The sequence below is a fragment of the Doryrhamphus excisus genome, chromosome 3 (assembly GCF_030265055.1).
Source record: "Doryrhamphus excisus isolate RoL2022-K1 chromosome 3, RoL_Dexc_1.0, whole genome shotgun sequence".
NCBI classification, from domain to species: Eukaryota; Metazoa; Chordata; class Actinopteri; order Syngnathiformes; family Syngnathidae; genus Doryrhamphus; species Doryrhamphus excisus.
The window spans coordinates 5,933,243-5,951,076 of record NC_080468.1 but is presented as its reverse complement, the minus strand read 5'-3'; the positions used below and the strand labels follow the sequence as shown (position 1 = coordinate 5,951,076).

General features: G+C 40.9%; 2 protein-coding genes across 6 annotated transcripts in view; one reads left to right on the top strand and one right to left on the bottom strand.

Moving 5' to 3' along the window:
• Positions 1 to 4,406, top strand: part of bcl2b (BCL2 apoptosis regulator b) — a 29,207-nt gene extending 24,801 nt beyond the window's left edge. Inside the window, exon 2 of the mRNA XM_058069126.1 lies at positions 1,584 to 4,406. Within this exon, the coding sequence (XP_057925109.1) occupies positions 1,584 to 1,721 (138 nt within the window). The 3' untranslated portion in view covers positions 1,722 to 4,406. The remainder of the gene's footprint in view (positions 1 to 1,583) is intronic.
• Positions 4,407 to 8,280: 3,874 nt separating this feature from the next.
• LOC131125569 (5'-AMP-activated protein kinase subunit gamma-2-like) overlaps positions 8,281 to 17,834 on the bottom strand; it is a 28,963-nt gene continuing 19,409 nt past the window's right edge. For 3 of the 5 annotated variants that reach the window (XM_058067228.1, XM_058067230.1, XM_058067229.1), the window contains 12 exons: positions 16,845 to 16,896; positions 15,726 to 15,832; positions 14,707 to 14,788; positions 13,822 to 13,880; positions 13,700 to 13,745; positions 12,350 to 12,404; positions 12,153 to 12,279; positions 11,779 to 11,944; positions 11,661 to 11,698; positions 11,440 to 11,586; positions 11,115 to 11,208; positions 8,281 to 8,970 (listed from right to left, as the gene is read on the bottom strand). In XM_058067228.1, the coding sequence (XP_057923211.1) occupies positions 8,939 to 8,970; positions 11,115 to 11,208; positions 11,440 to 11,586; positions 11,661 to 11,698; positions 11,779 to 11,944; positions 12,153 to 12,279; positions 12,350 to 12,404; positions 13,700 to 13,745; positions 13,822 to 13,880; positions 14,707 to 14,788; positions 15,726 to 15,832; positions 16,845 to 16,896 (1,005 nt within the window). In that variant the 3' untranslated portion in view covers positions 8,281 to 8,938. The other 2 variants (XM_058067232.1, XM_058067231.1) reach the window with 2 other exon arrangements.

The following is a 17,834-nucleotide window of genomic DNA, read 5'->3' as shown; positions in this document are numbered from 1 at the left end:
ACATATTGCGCAACTGCAGGGTCTTGAGACACATGCTAACTCGCAAACTAGAGAGCTAGCGACCTAAACGGTAGCCTTCAAGTTATTTCCTTTAAACTTAAATCGCCAAAAACTTACCACTTCCACACGGATAGGGAGGATAACTATTAACAGTTATTTAACCTTTAACATGAACATTAATCAAACGTAATATTTTCTTCTGGGTACATGATACCATACAGCATCCATATCAAACTTTCATATCAAGGCGGGGGCCTCAAACTAGTGTCCCCCGCGGGCCGCGTGTTTGAGTCCCATGCTCTATGGTGACAATATTTCTCACAGCCACTAGGGGGCATATTTGCACATTTTCCAACAAATTCCATTCTAGTTTAGCCGACGAAAGGGCGGTTTAGCAGCATGACTTCCTGTCCAGCTGTTGCTGCTGTCACTGCTTGTGAACAGATGTGTGTATTTCCTCACCCACACTAAAACACTCCACTGTAACATTCGTATATTTGTGCTCCGGTACCGCGATGCCACAGAAATGCACCATCTGTTATGTTGAGTGTTTTTTTTTTGGGCCATCCCTGTTTGTTGGTGAACGGGTTGTGAAAGGGAACGATTCTCTCTGCTGCCAACGCTCGTACTGGACGGGGTGGGATGTACATGTTAAATTCCAAAAACGGCTGATAATTGCGGATTTGTTTTTCCTCTACACGTTCTCCCTCTGTGTTGTGTGTGTGTGTGTGTGGGGGTGGGTGTTAAGTCTTCTGGGAAAATATTTTGCTGCTGAATGTTTATTCACATGACGGCCATGCACTTTAGCCCACACTGAAGTCTATTCATAACAACTTTGATGGACGGCTGTGTCACTTTGTACACACAATTTATTCCCCAAAATGAATTTATTTGCCATCTCTGTAAAAATAAATGTTGGTATTAGGATATAAAGTTTATCTAGTTTGACATAAATGTATCTAATTAGACTAAATTCATAAGGAGCCTTTCCTTATGAATTTAGTCGCTAATTAGATACAATTATGTCAAACTAGATACACTAGATGCAACATTTTATCGTGCTCAACTCCAAAACTTAAAAGCCAGAGTTTCAGGTAATGATGTTTCCATTGGACGTTAGCCCTGAAAGAAGTTTGGGATGGCGCTAAATGCTGGGTTGTAGGGAGTTTGGAATACAGCTGGAATAGGTGCTGATTCTGGAAGATCTGGAAAGCTTTCTGTGCGGGTTATTGTGTGTGGCTGCTCTATAGAAGTCCACAACTCAATACAGTTTGGATAAACTAGATGCAACATTACATGCCACACAAAATGGCAAACCTAGCTTAGGTACATGGTGCACACCGAAAATAATTGAGAACCACTACCTTGCTGTTAGGTAATTATTAAGATGGATTACACAAAAACTACACTAATGGTTTATGGTATAAATTTGAATGATATATATTAAAATGACAAAAAATGCGTAATACAGTATCTAAAATGACCATTGCATTGTACAGTAAATGTCTTATATTGGATTACAGGCTGTAGGTGGAATCACTAGGTGGACGCTATCTGACTGTGCGTCTCTTCCTGTCTTGCAGGATGCCTTTGTGGAGCTGTATGACCGCCAGAGGGACTCAGTGTTCAGCTGTTCTTGGCCCTCCATCAAGACCGTCTTCGGCCTAGCCGCTCTGGGTGCGGCAAGCCTCACCATCGGCGCGTACCTGACGCAGAAGTGATGCATCCCTTTTTAGCTTGCATTTTTCCCCCCCCACTTTGCTTTAAATGCTCCTCGTCCTTCATTCAGACCACGCCTCTCCATCCCTAAAACAAAGAAACAAGGAGAACAAGGCCACCTGCTTGTTTCCTTGTTGTAGCATGAACATGAACCTTCCTAGTGTTAGCATAGACTGTAGTTGCATGTGTCTTACGGGAGCAGACATGATGGTCCCTCCCACCTCCACAGGAGAAGAAGCGAAGCGGCTTGTCCCTGCTTGTTAGGCTGGAGGACCCCGTTTGAACTGTTGACTCCGGTTACCGTCCCTCTGTAACCCCCCCCCATCCATCCCTACCGCCATCCATCAAAGGACTTCCTGTGAAGAACAGCTGCTCCGAATGAATAATGAACCAGCATGGTGTGTGTTTGTGTGTGTGTACGTGTGTGTTTGACAGTACACTGTATGGACTAAAATATTGGGACACCTGGCTATCACATATCACGTCAAAATACAGAAGAACCTCAAAGATGCCAAACACTATCCCCATAGAGAAGGATGATACAATACATCAAATACATCAATACATAAAATAAAACTAAATCAAACTAAAATAAATAAAAATGACTCACCTTTTGGTGACACTTGATGGAGGTGTAGTGTTGAATAAAGGAAGAAATGTCCAACTGTAAAAAACAAAATAGTTCACCGCTGAAAAATGAAAACCGTATTAAAATGAAACAAAAACAGTAAAAGTACTCACCCTTTGTTGATGCATGATGGCGCTCACACTGCAACATTCCTAGCTTTCAGACTCGTGGAAAAAGAAGCAAAACACGGAAATGTACGCATTGGTGACAAACACGCTTTGATATAAATAGCAGTGTATGTCTGGGTATTTCTGGGACTTTGGTATTTACCATTACATTCTTGAGATATTGTTGCCATATTGTACTGAACGGCCAGGACAGTCCGTCGCAATCATTTGAGTGTATTCTTCTTCTTCTTCTTTCTCTTTGGGCTTTTCCCTTCAGGGTTCGCCACAGCAAATCAATTTGCTCCATCCAACCATGTCTTCTGCATCTGTCTCTCTAACACCAACTACCCTCATGTCCTCCTTCACTACATCCATAAACCTCCTCTTTGGTCTTCTTCTACGCCTCCTACCTGGCAGCATCCTTCTACCAATATATTCACTCTCTCTCTTCTGGACCCAACCATCTCCTCTGCCTCTAACATGTAATGTCTCTCTGATGTACTTCTTCCTGATCCTATCCATCCTGGTCACTCCCAAAGAGAATAACCTCAGCATCCTCATTTCTATCTCATTTGAGTGTATTCTTCACAAATTTGTTGTGCTTTGGAGGTTCCACTGTAGACGATTATAAATTAGGATATAAGCGGTAAGGTCACTGTTGTGATGATCTCATGGGTCATCAACACGATTCTAGCATTTATGGACCGTGCTTGGCTTTGTCTTAATTCAGGCGTCCCAACTTGTGATAAAGAGGTGTGTCTTAATGCTTTTGTCCATACAGTGTACTACCTGAACGATGACAAAGACGGTAAACGAGAGAGCGTTAGAAGTAAGTTGAATAGAGCACAATGGGGCATCTCAAGTAGGGAATTGAACCTTAAAAAGATGCATTCCTGGTCAACATTTAGCATCCAATGTTTTGATTTTCTGGTATGTGTGTGTTGTCCACCCGTTTGCACCAACTGCCTCACCAATAACCTCGCTCACTGAGATCAGGAACGTCACAGAAGCAGTTGAGTTCAAATTACAAAAAAAAAAATATTTTTTTTTAATTAAAAAAAAGTGTTTCCGGTGCGCCGGAACCTGAGAAGAAGTCCATCCGCTCCATTTATCGATTTAATCTTGTTTTATTGATGTTTGTCTTGTGTTACAGTCTGACCCAAAAACTGGAAGTGATTTTTTTGTACATTTTCTCGTTGTTAACAAAACCTTTGCATGAGCGAAAGACACTGATCTTTAACCGATATTTATACATCAGCATAGCATAGGAGATGATACGGAAAGAAGAAGAAAAAAAAAAACATGGACGTATTTATTGAGAGGTACCAGTCTGTTTTTGTTTCTATGGAATAACACTGTAACAATATCATTTCTGGCTGCTATTATAACAAGAAAAACACAATGTTTTGAAAAGCGTGCTGTCAATATTGGCTTGAGGCTGCTATTCATTTAAACTGCCACAGTCTAGTCCTAGATAGCTGCAAACCAAAGTCTTTTTTTTTTCATGTAAATCATGAAAAGTAGCCTAAAAGAGAAAAAGATGTCGCTTCACTTTGTCTATGATATTACTGTACATTAATATAATCAGCTTTGTGCTCCTCTGTGCTGTAACTTGTCCATCATCTCCTGCTGTGTGTGTATATATGTGTGTGTGAGTGTGAGAGTGTGTGTGTGTGTGCGGTCAGGCACAATGCAAAAAGCAAGCCACAGCTAAAACAGCAATACTGATTTTTTTTTTTTTAATGATTTCGATATATTCCTTGTGCATATAAAGAAGAATGTAGGCACTATGGTTGCTGTACTGTTTTACACCTATAATCACAAACCTGTAGCACTTAAAGAGAGGAAAAAAAATAAGTGAAATGTCTTTTTTTTTGTTGTTTACTGCTATAATCCACGATAAGCTAGGCCGGGATCGCATTGTTCCTAATAAAACACATTTGTCAAGTGGCTGCCTTGGTTGTTGTTCATTTCGCTTATTATTATTATTATTATTACATTTCACACAAGACTTCGCTGGCAAGCAGTCGGTGGAAAACCGATGTACTTTGGGTAGTTTAAATGTCACGCAATGTAAAAAGATGTATTGGAATATGGAATTAGACATCAACCAATCTCACAAAAAGTGTTTTCTTAGGATTTTTTGCATGAGAAAGAAGCAAGAAGGAAGCTGATTTAGTTTGAAAACAGTGCCAAAAGTATGCAATCATCAGCCTACATACTACATCACACTTTTTTAATATTCTTAACTGTCAAAAATGTCACAAAACTAAATTAAGGTAAAACTGATGATGGAGACATCGGGTTTGTGTAGAGAGAGAAACATCTTTAAAGCATTGCATGTTAAAATTACTCACCGGGCCGCACGGTGATAGAGTGGTTAGCATGTAGGCCACACAGCAGATCAGGGAGACCTTGGTTCAATTCTCCTCTTGGGCAGTATGGAGTTTGCATGTATGGGTTTTCTCCGGGTCCTCCGGTTTCCTCCCCCACTCCAAAAACATGTTAAGTTAATTCAGTACTTCTCGATTATTTTCTGTCATGCCCTCCCTAAGGGACATGTTTTTATTTTTTTTAAGAAACTGATATTTATTCATTTATCTGTACTGTACAGACTGAACTTAAAAATGAAACCAGGAAAATGCAACAAAATGGAGAGCATACAAGCATATTCAAGTCAAATTGCATGCCGAGTACTGTAAATGTGTACATGTTGGTAGGTCTGCATTGAAATTAAAGCCTCTTGCACTCCATCTGACAATTAAAAACATCATTATTGCTGTCAAAATACTGCTTGGCCATATTGTTCTCAGCAACAATATGTTGCAACAAGTTGTATTTCCTGTTCTATGGTTGTCATCACACATTTACCCTTTACAATCACTGGTAGGAGGCGGCATTACAGTAGATTTCAGTGTCAAAATTTGATTTGTTTCCTATAGGAAAAACAAACAAAAACAAACAAATTCAATTCCGTTTCATAAACTGCAGTATACTGCAGTTTAAGAAACGGAACACTAGTGCTGTATCATACTGTAGTTGGTATCCAACCTGGAAAGAAGGGTGCTGACTGGATTGGTTATTGTTAGGGCTGTCAAAGTTAATGGTTTTTTAAACGCGTCAATGGAAGTTTCCTTTAACTGGCGTATGTTCTGTTTGACCCGACGCAGGGTAGAAATATAAACAAAAATTTGGGTACGAGCTGCTTGTTATTTCCAAAATCACATCTCATCACATAAAATGTGATGCTATTGTGTCTCAAATTATTTACCACAAAGAGATTTACATACCTATTTATAAAAACTTTTTTCAACTGTGATTAAATGTGATTATGAGTTATCTATGGGCATGTGATTAATCATGATTAAATATTTTAATCAATTGAACGCCCTAGTTATTGTTCAATTTAGAGCCATACATACTGCAAATGCATACATACATACATACATACATGGTGATGTACATTAACAGTTAATTCCAGGATGTTCAACTCACTCTCAAGCAGCATTTCTGACTACTTCTTGTCCATCCAGATTTGTTGTCTTTTTAGCCCCCCCCCAGCCAGCAGACATCAAAGCTGTCCCCAACCACTCCACTTGTCAGTCTGCTGCCTTCCATACTAAACAAAATTACAAAAATATATAGTATATACAGCCAAATGCCCCGCGGTCAGGTTTCTGCAACCCCCCCATGCCCCGCCCCTCCCCACGCCTTAGCTCTGATCACACTTGCCTTCAAAGGCGGCAACACTCACTGGTGGAATTTGTGAAAAGCATGATGCAGTAAAACTAATGTTGAAAGAAGAGTGGAGAAAATGAGTGAGAGTGTACATCTGGGTAGCCCCCACCCCCCTGTCCCAGAGGAGGTTCATTTGGGCAATCCCTACTCTCAGGAACCCCCCCACCCCCGCCTCGCTTTACACTCACTCGCCATGCATATAAAATACATGACACGCTCTGAAGAGGAATTTTAAATCAGGCCCTGGATTTTCAAAAGAAAGTCCGGCCTGAGTGTGATGGAAGACGGCGGGCAAAAGGGGAGGATGAGGAGGAGGAGGAGGAGGAGGCCGTCTCCTGCTTGGGGGCTACAAGGTGTAGGAGCAGAGGAGGCCATCCCAGCACTGGGGGGGATTGAGCTGGATCAAAGGAGATTGTCTGGATTAAGTCTGGTCCAGCAGTTCTCCTGTCTCTCATTTGGAAGTCCATCAGATCCACTCATTTAGACATTCCAAAAATCCGACAATTTCCCAAGCAGAGATCAAACATGCATGAAGTGTATCGTGAAATCGCTTATTGAGATGTAAATATTCACTGAGACAGAGAAAGGTTATTACTCCTCTACAATTATGGGATGGCCTGGCCAAACTGGGTGCTATAGCACCCCCGTGTGGACATAGAAAAACTACATCTAGATTACGCTGAAGAGTGGCGAAAACAGACATTTTTCATTGGGTTGGCTAAGGTGAGACCATTATTGACATAGGGGTAGCAATAAGTTGATACCTGAAGGGCCAAATGGTGTGGCTGGGGAGTCTCCAGGGGTGGTCGTGACCCTGTAGCTCCACCATTGGCCATATGCCTCCACACATTCTCATTCATCCAGAGTACTGTAGTCTCAGGACATTCAATGAAATGCAACTGGACTATTTGGTTGTGTTGGTTTAAGGCAGTGGTTCTCAATTCTCCCTTTTAGGTAGTATTGGGAACCGTGTATTTATCTGTACAAACCACTGTATGACCTGCTGGCACTGGCATCATTCAAGCATGGCTAAGACACTACTGTCCATTACTGTATTAACTACGGTAACAAACCTGCAAACCTTGAAGACATTTTATGAGTAACGGCCCCCTACGTACCTCTCATGCTATTGCTAACTTTAAACATTACATATGAACAAAAGTATTGCGACACACCTGTTAATAAGGATTCAATCAAGGGTTGACTTAGACCTCTTCATTACCGTTACATCTATCAATCTTTCCAAGACATTTTTTAACTATTTTATGCATTGGAAGACGTTTCTCTGCAAGGTCCAGGAATGAGTTTGCTGTGGAAGAAACCCATTAAAGACCTTTGGAAAGAACTTGGACCCGTGAGCCATGACCTTGAACATCATGAATCTGGACAAAGAAAATAACCTTTATTAGATTAGGAGCTGACACCACACGGTCAAATACTTGTATTTTGTCAAAAAGTACTACCTGTGGGAGGGTGTGCCCTGCTACTTTTGTTCATGTAATGGTGTCACATTGAGCAAAAACAGTTTGTTTGTTAAAATTAATTGGTTCCAGACCCGACTGTGCTAAGTGAATTTCGGCAAAGTAGCGTTCAATATCAATAAACTGAATATTTTCGTGGTTAACAGCACAGAAATCCTGTTTATGACTTTCTAAATGTTTTTACCATTATTAGAGACTTATGAGATTATTGTTAGATATTATTAGAGTAGGCATGAAATAACACCTCATAGTCACCTTTAGACTCCTACGGTTCTACTATTTATTCTAAACTAAAGAAAGGGTTTAAAGCCAAAAACTTACCAAGGAAAACATATTCACTCCATTGTGACGCTAATGTAATGTCATGTCATTACTGACATCTAGTGGCCAGAATAATATAGTTTATATATTGTATTTCTTTTTGTTTAACCAATATTTTTTTTTTTACCAATTTGAGGTTTTCTATTAATTTCTGAAAACCGCAAATGAGTGAGGAAGTAATATGTAATAACGGTCAAATGTGGAACCTCCACCAAGGTGTTTTATGCCACAAAATCCAAGAACACCGCACAAGTAAAAGGGGAAAAACCAATAGCAAAACTAAAAGTACCGTACAATCAGTGTCTTTTATTTTTCTGCAGGCAGAAAAATAAAACAAAAAGAATCAAAAAGCAAAGAACATTCATACCGCTGTAAAGTGTTTGTCATGCTTTGCACATTTACAGTACATATGGATCCAGCAGCATATTTACAAAAATAACCCATAAAACTGCAATCTCTTTGAACACACGGCATAAAAAATAAAGCTTTCTGTGAAACAAAAATAATTCTATTTACAGTCAAAACAGGGAGATGAGTCGTGTTCAGCAGCAGCCATGTTTTTTCTTTACGGATTATTAAAAAAAAAATGCATCCAAAGGCGACTTGTGAAAAGCGTTTATCTCCAACTTTGTGGACTTTTCTGACACATTCCTGGAACACTAACATTCTCTGGAAATAAACTGTGTGGAATTGAACATTTTAATAACTTTAAAAACTACCATCAACTGCCAACAAAATGGGAGTATTTTTCCGAACTCATCTGGTCCACCTTTCCCTGGCAAGGCGACTAGAATAGTGTTTTATAATAATGTATATATGTACAGCATTCCGAATGCAGCGGTCCGATTAGAGTTCAGCACATACATTCAAGAACCACAGACCTCAATGCACACTCTTTGGTTTCTACATCCGTTTAGCTCACCGCGTCTCCTCTTCAGTTCCTCTCACTCGCTCAGGTTCTCCTCCTTGCAGCCATCTGAGGGCAAAAGAAACAATCGTTTGGCACTACAATACTACAAAAAAGCTTTTTGCTGCAGCTTTCAGTTATCCATGCACCAGCCACTGTATTAGGCACAGTTGCAGAGTAATGAATGTAGGAGCTGTGTAAAGCCAAACACTGTGGCAAAGCAGAGTATAACTTCTTCCTAAAGAAACATTTCAATGTTAAAGCTGTGGGAGAAACAAGGAACAATGGACTCTACTGTGTTCAGTGTAGCAGTTGGTGAGTTACAGTTTCAATTGGTCATTCTACCTATGGAACCTTTGAAAAAAATGGTGGGAATGTTAGCAGCTATAAAAGATGTGTGTTATTATAAACACATAAAATGGACTACATATAAAAATGGGAACCTGTGGGACTTGTATTCTTTGTACAAACAAAAAACAATCAAAATTTTAAGACTGGTTGAAAAATTGCAAGGTTCCCTGGTGTGATACATAGGATGTTTACAGTGATTATGAACAATATTTGAGCAATGTGTCAATTGTTTGAGGAAGAAGAAACATTTGGAGATGATGTTTTTCCCCACCCCCACAGTAAAGATATCGCCATCAGAAAATGTTCATATAACATGCAGAATGATTTGGAGCCTTGTCGCTATGATGGAATAGTGTTTAAGACATTATGTCGTTCTTCACTGTCTTGTGTTTTTTTTCTCCTGTGTACTGGTGGAATAGCATTGGTTTCCAAAATGAGTTTCTCGTACTTTCAAGCCAAAATGATCACTTCAAACGACAGAACTCGAGGTGCGCGTCCATCTGTCTCATTGTCTGCACTTGTTTTGTTCATTGTTGTCATGAACCTTTCTCTTTTGGAAAACAAACTTACAGTCACGCACTAGGTGAACATCCAGCGGCAACACAACATTTTAGCATGGCAGCTATGTGATGAAAAATATACAGGTATTGAAGAAAGTAGATGATTTACCAAAAGAAGTATTTTTGGTATACAATAAAACATATTTAAGCAAAGTTGATTCACGCCATGGCCCCTTTGAGGAGGGTCTAAGTAGAGTGTCAACATGCAAAAAGACGAAATGAGTGAGATAATAAAAATTCTTGTTAATCACCTCATAGGTGGTGAAGATGGCTTCACAGAGGGCATCCAGCGTCTGGAACTGATGTCTGTTTTGTAAACGCCCCTTGCCATTCATCCCAAAATGTTCTCAATCTAATTTTTGATGGGACAGCCAAATGCATCTTCAGGCTTAGGGCCTGTGGCATTTTGTTGGCGTCTACCACTTGACTTTTTTGTTCCATATCCCTCAGGATATCTGAAGAAGTCTTACAGCAATGGCACACAACGAGATGCCTTGCTTATGTAGGTCAACAATCTGACAAGATAAGATAAGATAAGATATGATAAGATAAGACGTGCCTTTATTTGTCCCACTGTTGGGAAATTTGCATTGCACAACAGCAAAGAGCTCACTTTGTAAGTTAAACGGTACAAAATAAACAACATAACCAACCTAAAAAGTATTAATTTTAACCAGGATTATAATCAATTACAGTTTGCAAAGTAATATGAAATGAAATATATGACCAGATGATGTACCAATAGACAAACCTTTTTGCCTTTGCCATCAAGAGATCATATACCTGATAGAAAATGCAAAATTTTTGCTAAGATTTTAGCTTTTAAATTGCTAATTGCTTCTATTTGCATTTTGAAGCTCTACTTTGAACCTCCATAAGATCCAACAGTGCAAAATGAAATTCTTGCAGTCTTTCAACCGGTCTTAATATTTGGTCGAAATGACTAAATCCAGTAGATGTAACACAAAACCAAGGACCATTCACTTGTGACAACGCTAAGAGGTGGATGTTTTGGATTGGACACCCCTGATCTAACCTACAGCTCTACTTCAAAAGAGTTTTTGTTTTTCCAGTTGCCAGGGTCTCCATGCTGACACTATAAACTACACACACGGCAGCCTCCAGCGTCATGCCTCCATACAGCCAGCAGTGAGGAGCACACTGTGGACGCTGCTTCCTACCTGGGATAAAGTGAGAGGACGAGATGGGGCAGGGGAGAGAGCTCGGTGTGGGGATGGAGGGGGGGGGGTGTGTGTCCAAGACTGAGGACTTGTTGGGGTTAGCTATGTTGAGCATCTATACCTGCTGGACTGAGCACCAGGGACTGGAGGATGTCCGACAGGGAAACGATGCCCTCGATGCTGGAGCGCTCGTCCACAACCACCAACCGATGCACCTAAATTGAACACAGGTGATTGGTTACTCAACTGCTAGTATAACACACTGATGTCATTCTTAGTTCAATAAGGTAAAACAGTTGGAAGCAATTCTGGCTGAAGTAAGTAATAAGGTGCTTTAAATGCAGCATTTGTACATATTAATGTTTAAAAAAAGACTTATTTATTTTCTCCTGAGGGGGAAAAAAAATAAATCAAAGGTTATATTTATGTTGCTAATAAAAACTCACTTCAGCTTTAACAATTCTGTCAACAATGGTCTCCATTGTTTCCATCTTATGGCACTTCATGACTCCTTCAAAGTACTGTGAGCGATGTTTGAGGGCCTGAGTCACTGTAATGTCCAGGTTGTTGTACGTCTTCTCAGCTGCCAGGTTCTGCACACAAAACAGCACCTTGTCAAAACGAGAGCTCGGTCTCGCCGCCATGCCGTGCAAGCTTTTCCACTCACAATGACGTCAAACTTGGAGTAGATGTCCACAACCTTGCCTGAAAGTGGGAGTGGGAACAAAGTGGGTTCTGCGGACATTCTGGAACATGTCATTAATGTCATTTAATATTCTGTTTACCTGACTCGTCCACCACAGGCAAGGCAGACACCCTCCTCTCCACAAAGATGTTGAGGGCTTTGATGATGGGCGTGTTGGGGTGGATGAAGGCGATGTCCTGGTACGTGCCGATGCCCAACTCCCCGAGCGTCTGCTTCATGAAGGCTGGCTTTGGCATCTCACACATCTGCACAATTGAGGAGCAAGAATAACATCAGCCACCAGGGGGCAGCAGACGAACAGCTGTGACGGGTAGATGACGTGCACTATGTGGCAGAAAGTATTGGGACAAACCTCACTCGTATTTTACTATGATGAACTAACCTTGTGTCCCAATACTTTCCCATTTATGTAACTCTTTGTGTAATCATCAGTGGTGGTGGTGTTAAACTCACAAAAAGCTGGAGGAACTTGAGGATCCTCTTGTGCGTAAGGATATAAAGTGCGTTCCCTGTGACAGGGTCGATGACCGGCAGGCGGTGAATTTTGTTTTTGATGAGAGTGTACACTGCATCGAATAAGCTGCAACACACCACCAAGACAATATTAATACATCCCAACACAAAATGAAGCGGTCACTCAGCCCGCGTACCTTGCATCAGGCGATATGTTGACGAGAGGCTTGAAAGTTGCTTGAAGATAAACCTCTAGAGAAAAGATACAAAGGTTTAGTAGATGATCATAGATTAAATCCACATAATGAGATCCAATACAAGAGCTGTATTAAAACCCTTCAATTGTTGTTTGCATCACACTGAAAACTTTTTATAGCAGAACTAGAGGAGCTGTAAACTGGAACGTATATACTTGGCTCCGCTGGATGAGAGCAACAGCCGACTCTGAAAGAGTGTAGTCGTTTCCTGAACATTTTCCCCTGTTATGATGGATCGTAGTTTTGTAAAAATACTTAAAAATATAAATATAATTACATTACCCCCTTGCCTCTGTTGCTCCTACCTTTGCTGTTTTTTTTAAAAGTTAATTTTATTTGTGCATTGTGTAGTGAGCCAAGAAAAAAAACAAAAGGCCCCCAACCTGCACTTTGGACAACTCTTGGAGCTTTTTGGTTTGTGTCATAACAAAAGTGAGACACTATCTCTTATTATTTGGCTCAGGTGGTTGTCTCCCAACCTGAAGGTTGAGGGTTTGATCCTCTGTCTTGCCGTGATCATGTCCAAGTATCCTTGGGCAAGATGCTGAACGTCCAGTTGCTCCTGATGCTGCGTCATCAGTAGGTAAATGTCAAATGTCAAAGCGCTTTGAGGGCCTTTGTCGGTGGAAAAGCTAATTCAAGATCATTTGCCATTTTTAAAAGTTACTTTACAGACCACAAAGTTACTGACTTACGCTTGTTGGTTTCATTTTGTGCAGAGGTATGACGTGCATGTGCACCTTATAATGCTCATGCACAGTGAGTCCATGTAAGCGAGCCCTGATTGTGAACATAATGTAAACCTAATTTATGATGTCACTATACTGATTAGCAGAGGCACGATAAAGTGCAACCAAGTCAGCTGTGGTTGCTTTTTTCAGGCTTAGTTGTCAAAACACGCCTCACAACCAGTGAATGTGTTTTTATGTGGACAGACTTTTTGTTTTTTTACTAAACTCATGTTTAGGACACATTTAAAATACCGGAGTGTGGGAGTGGTGGCTTTTTAAAAAGATCCATGTTCAAGTGGGCGTGTTCGGGTTCCGTGGCAGGCAAATTATGGTAATTAAGGAGATTAGGGGGATGTTATTGCAGCGGAACTAATCGATGCATGACAACAGTAAATCTGAAATAGGAGTACAAGGCAACTTCCTGATGTATTTTAAAAATATATTATTAATAATTATCCCCACAAGATGTTGTTTTCACATTTCAGAAATAACTGCCTCTCCAGTTATCGCCTGCTTCCGATTAACTCTCTGCGGTTCAGGTAAGACATCCTGGGCTCACCTCTCCACGTCTCCAGCTTATGTTCTTCCAGCTCATATATTTGCACCTAAAATCACACCAAGAAATCGTCTTCAGTTTACTGACAGCAATCTGAGAAGTGGAGCAGAGATGATGGACCCTACCAATGGCGACTTGTAGTATCTGTGGAGGATGATGATGAAGTCTGTGATTGTCAGCATCCCTGGGAGAAAAAAAACCAAAAAACACTTCATATATTCAACTCAGGGCTGCACGGCGGTCGAGTGGTTAGCGCGCAGACCATGCGCGGGTTTTCTCCGGGTACTCCGGATTCCTCCCACATTCCAAAAACATGCTAGGTTAATTGGTGGCTCCAAATTGTCCATAGGTATGAATGAGAGTGTGAATGGTTGTTTGTCTATATGTGCCATGTGATTGGCTGGCGACCAGTCCAGGGTATAGCCCGCCTCTCGCCCGAAGACAACTGGGATAGGCTCCAGCACCTCCGTGACCCTTGTGAGGATAAGCGGTAGAAAATGAATGAATGAATGAATATTCAACTCGTGTGTCTGTTGAGAGGGCGTGGTCCAAGCAGCACATCTGACTCCCTTTGCTTTATCCCTGCAATGACTTTCCATCCATTATTTATCACAAGCAGTAAACTCAATCCAGGAAGGGAAAAAAGTGCACAACAAAAGCTAATTCACTTGCTTTTGACAACCAGTGATGTTTTTTTTGGCTGTGCATTAAAGCAGGCTGAGCACTACTACTCAATACAGAGGAGCCTTTGCTGGGATAAATGGTTTATTGTGGTTTTAATAACCTTCATGAAATCATGTTCCCCTCGCCATGGCCAGTGGGATAATACACAGTTTCCACTGTGTTCATTCAGCAGTGGCTGCAATGACGTGTACAGTGTGATCATTATTACATGGTAAAGCAGTCTGTCTGAAGGCTAAACTACGAAAGCCATAAATGAAAAAGCTGAAGTGGAGGAGGAAATAGTGAGACATTATTTTTAACTTCACTTGACAGGAGCAAATTCTTACCCACAAAGCTTTGCTTCTCTGTGTCCCACAGTGGAGCTGCTCGTACGCCATTGGCGACCAAAGCAAAAAATGCCTTCTTGACCTGTCAGTGGGGAATAAAAGCATACTTTTTTTTAAAGAACTGGATGACAGGAAGGGGCAAACTGCTCAGCCAGCATTAATAGTGCTGATGAATTTAATTGTAAACAACTGTATGAGAAGCATAACCTTCACACAGCAGAGGAGCGCAAACAACATTTGAAAGTGCATGCAGAGTTGACTATTTATGATAATCTTGTGGAGTTAAAAAAAAAAATATATATATATATACATATATATATATTATCAGGAAGGCGCCTACAGCCACAGATGTTCATGCCATTGTTGCCCAGCAAATATAGGAGACTCAGTGGTTAATTAACAGAGGCGTTATCTGGAGTATTTATGCTAAGTTAATAGAACAGTGTGGCTTAAATAGAAATGCAGCACTGACTGAGACTGAATTTGGCTCCATTTCTCAAGTTTTAATCATGACATTTTCCCCTGCATCTCCATCTCATGATGCACACACAGTAAAGGCTATAATACTTTGAGATTTTAAGATCGCTTTATTTTGTCTAGAAATGACCTCATTCTTTCTTTCTTTTGCCACTTTCACAACACTACCATTCCAAAAATGTGAAACTATTTGAGGTGAAAGCTGACCTCTGGAGTCTCTTTAATCTGGCTTTAGTATTTCCTCTTCTTCTTTCAGATAAGATTGTAGCGTTTGACTCTGTGGATTTAGTAGTTGAAGATATACACTTCAAAAGACCTGGCGAGATTACTGTTTAACAGCTTTATGACGCTTTCATGGCAATTTCAATCATCACCCAAAAACTGCTCTCAGGTCTGTTACTTTTTTCTCCAGTAAATATTAACTTGAAGCATGAAAATCGGTGGCCACAGTATAAAGTCATGTATCAGTATATATATATATATATATATATACAAGAAGAAAGCAATCGAAGATCTTATACATGAAGACAATCACTACTCACTTGGAGAGCTGTGTCGAACACGACCAGTTTGGAGCTTGTTGGGACGATGTCATAGCACTTGTGGGATTTCATAAAGCGCATGTAAATATCACTCTCAGGTTCAGCAGCTGGCGGGGGGAGTAGGAAAACACTTTTGAGCTCAGAGAACACATAATGACCACTTGGAAACAACACGCTGAACAACCATTATGGTTCTGGAGTACTTGCTTCCACTTTGCTGCTCTCTTTGTGATCATTAAACTGTGTAGATGATAAATGGAGGGAAACACGTGGACATTAGGCTACACCTTAAAACAGGGCTCTTCGATTGGCAGCCCGTGGGCCAAATCCGGCCCATGAATGGCTTCAGACCAGCCTGCCAGTTCAGTCCAAAATACATGAGAAGCTAACATTTTTGCAGCTTTTTGCAGAAGTGAGTCTCAATTGGTTTGGCTGTAGAACCCATCATCCCCCCTTAATTACAATTTTTCAACTCAAACTTGGCGGCCATCTTATAGTTTGAGTACATATTCTCTGTACTCATGTTTTTGTCAACTATTAACCTTTTCATCAGTTATTTTTTTATTAATTTATTTTTTGTGCTCTCACAGAGACCTGCGTCCCACTGAAAACGACTCCATGAAACACTTTTGGGTTACACCACACCAGTTGAGAATCACTTTTTACAGATTTTACATTTCATAGTCAGCCTAAACAGCAGATCACTCCCGTCACATAGAGAGAGAATCCATGAGGAACAATTTGTGCAGTAAGTCTATAACAACAGCAGAGCATTCTAGTCATAAAGGACCTTTGACTAGAGTTTTGGAATAGGTCCTGAAAAACAGCAGAGCGCTCCTAACATTAGATGATCTTTGACTCGCATTTTTGCAGTTGATCCTTAAAAAGCAGGACACTCCTGTCACATAAAGGATATTTTACATGTTTTTGAACATGTACAAATGAAACATGAAAAGGGGTAAAACGGTTAAGGTATGGCACAGCCTTGCATTGACGTTATATAGAAATGTATAGCCAAGGGATAGGTCCACCACCCGGAAGTGGCAGTTTCTATGTAGCACAACCGCTAACTGTCGCTGAATTTACGTCAACTTTACATTGCATCACGTTTACACTCACCATCGTCGTCTAGGTCAAGTTTCTCCAGCATACCTTCGAATAAACCGGACACCTAGAACACAAAACAGGTGGGCTTGTAGCGACAAAACCACAAAAGAAGCAGAAGACAGAGCAGCGCGAAACACACGAAAAACTTTGCACTAAATAGACGCGTTTCCCAGCAACCCCCGCGGCGACTCCGAGACGCCCAGACGACGTCTCCACCGGTGTTTTGGACCGAGTGTCTCCGAAGGTCTCCGGGTCCTCTAAATATACACACTGACCGAACCGATTCGCTGTGCAGCACCAACTTCAGCAGCACGTTATTTCCGGAGAGGACACACCCCCTTTACGAGCCACAGTGGAACAGTCCTGGTCCACTTGGTGCACACAGGAGGGGGGGGGCGACTTGAAGCTTAAAACTAAAATAGGCGTCAGCGAACTAGCTTAACGTAGTCAAATGCAATTGTTACAGTCATAATTACAACAACATACCATTGCCATAGCAAAACATAATCCACGGTGAGCAGAGAAGAAGCAGAAAGCTCTCAGCCGTGTGGACACACCCCTCCACTCTGAGCAACCAGTGTGCTTTCGCCATATTAGGAAATCCCTTGTTGCTAAGCAGCAAGAAGCTGGGGATGCCTTGCTACATCATTCCCTGACAACAGTGCTGCATTCCATGAAACTGGGAAGTTGGAACATCCGCTCTCCCCCTAAAAAACAATGGTCGTACTTCCAAAGGGTAAAGTATTGTACTACTTTAATTATGCGTTTGTGACGTCAAACAATGTCCGCGCCTAATAAATAAAGACTATAAAACACCTGCTATTCCGAAATAGGTATACTGTATTTGTGTCAGCTAACTCTTCTACTCCTGAACCGCTACACACAAAGCTGCCAAAACATACTTCCCACTGTGTTGCCTGTGCTATTATTTTTTCTGAAAAATACACCAAATGGTGGTGCTGTTTTATCCCTTAATAAATACTGGAACACTTAAATATGAGC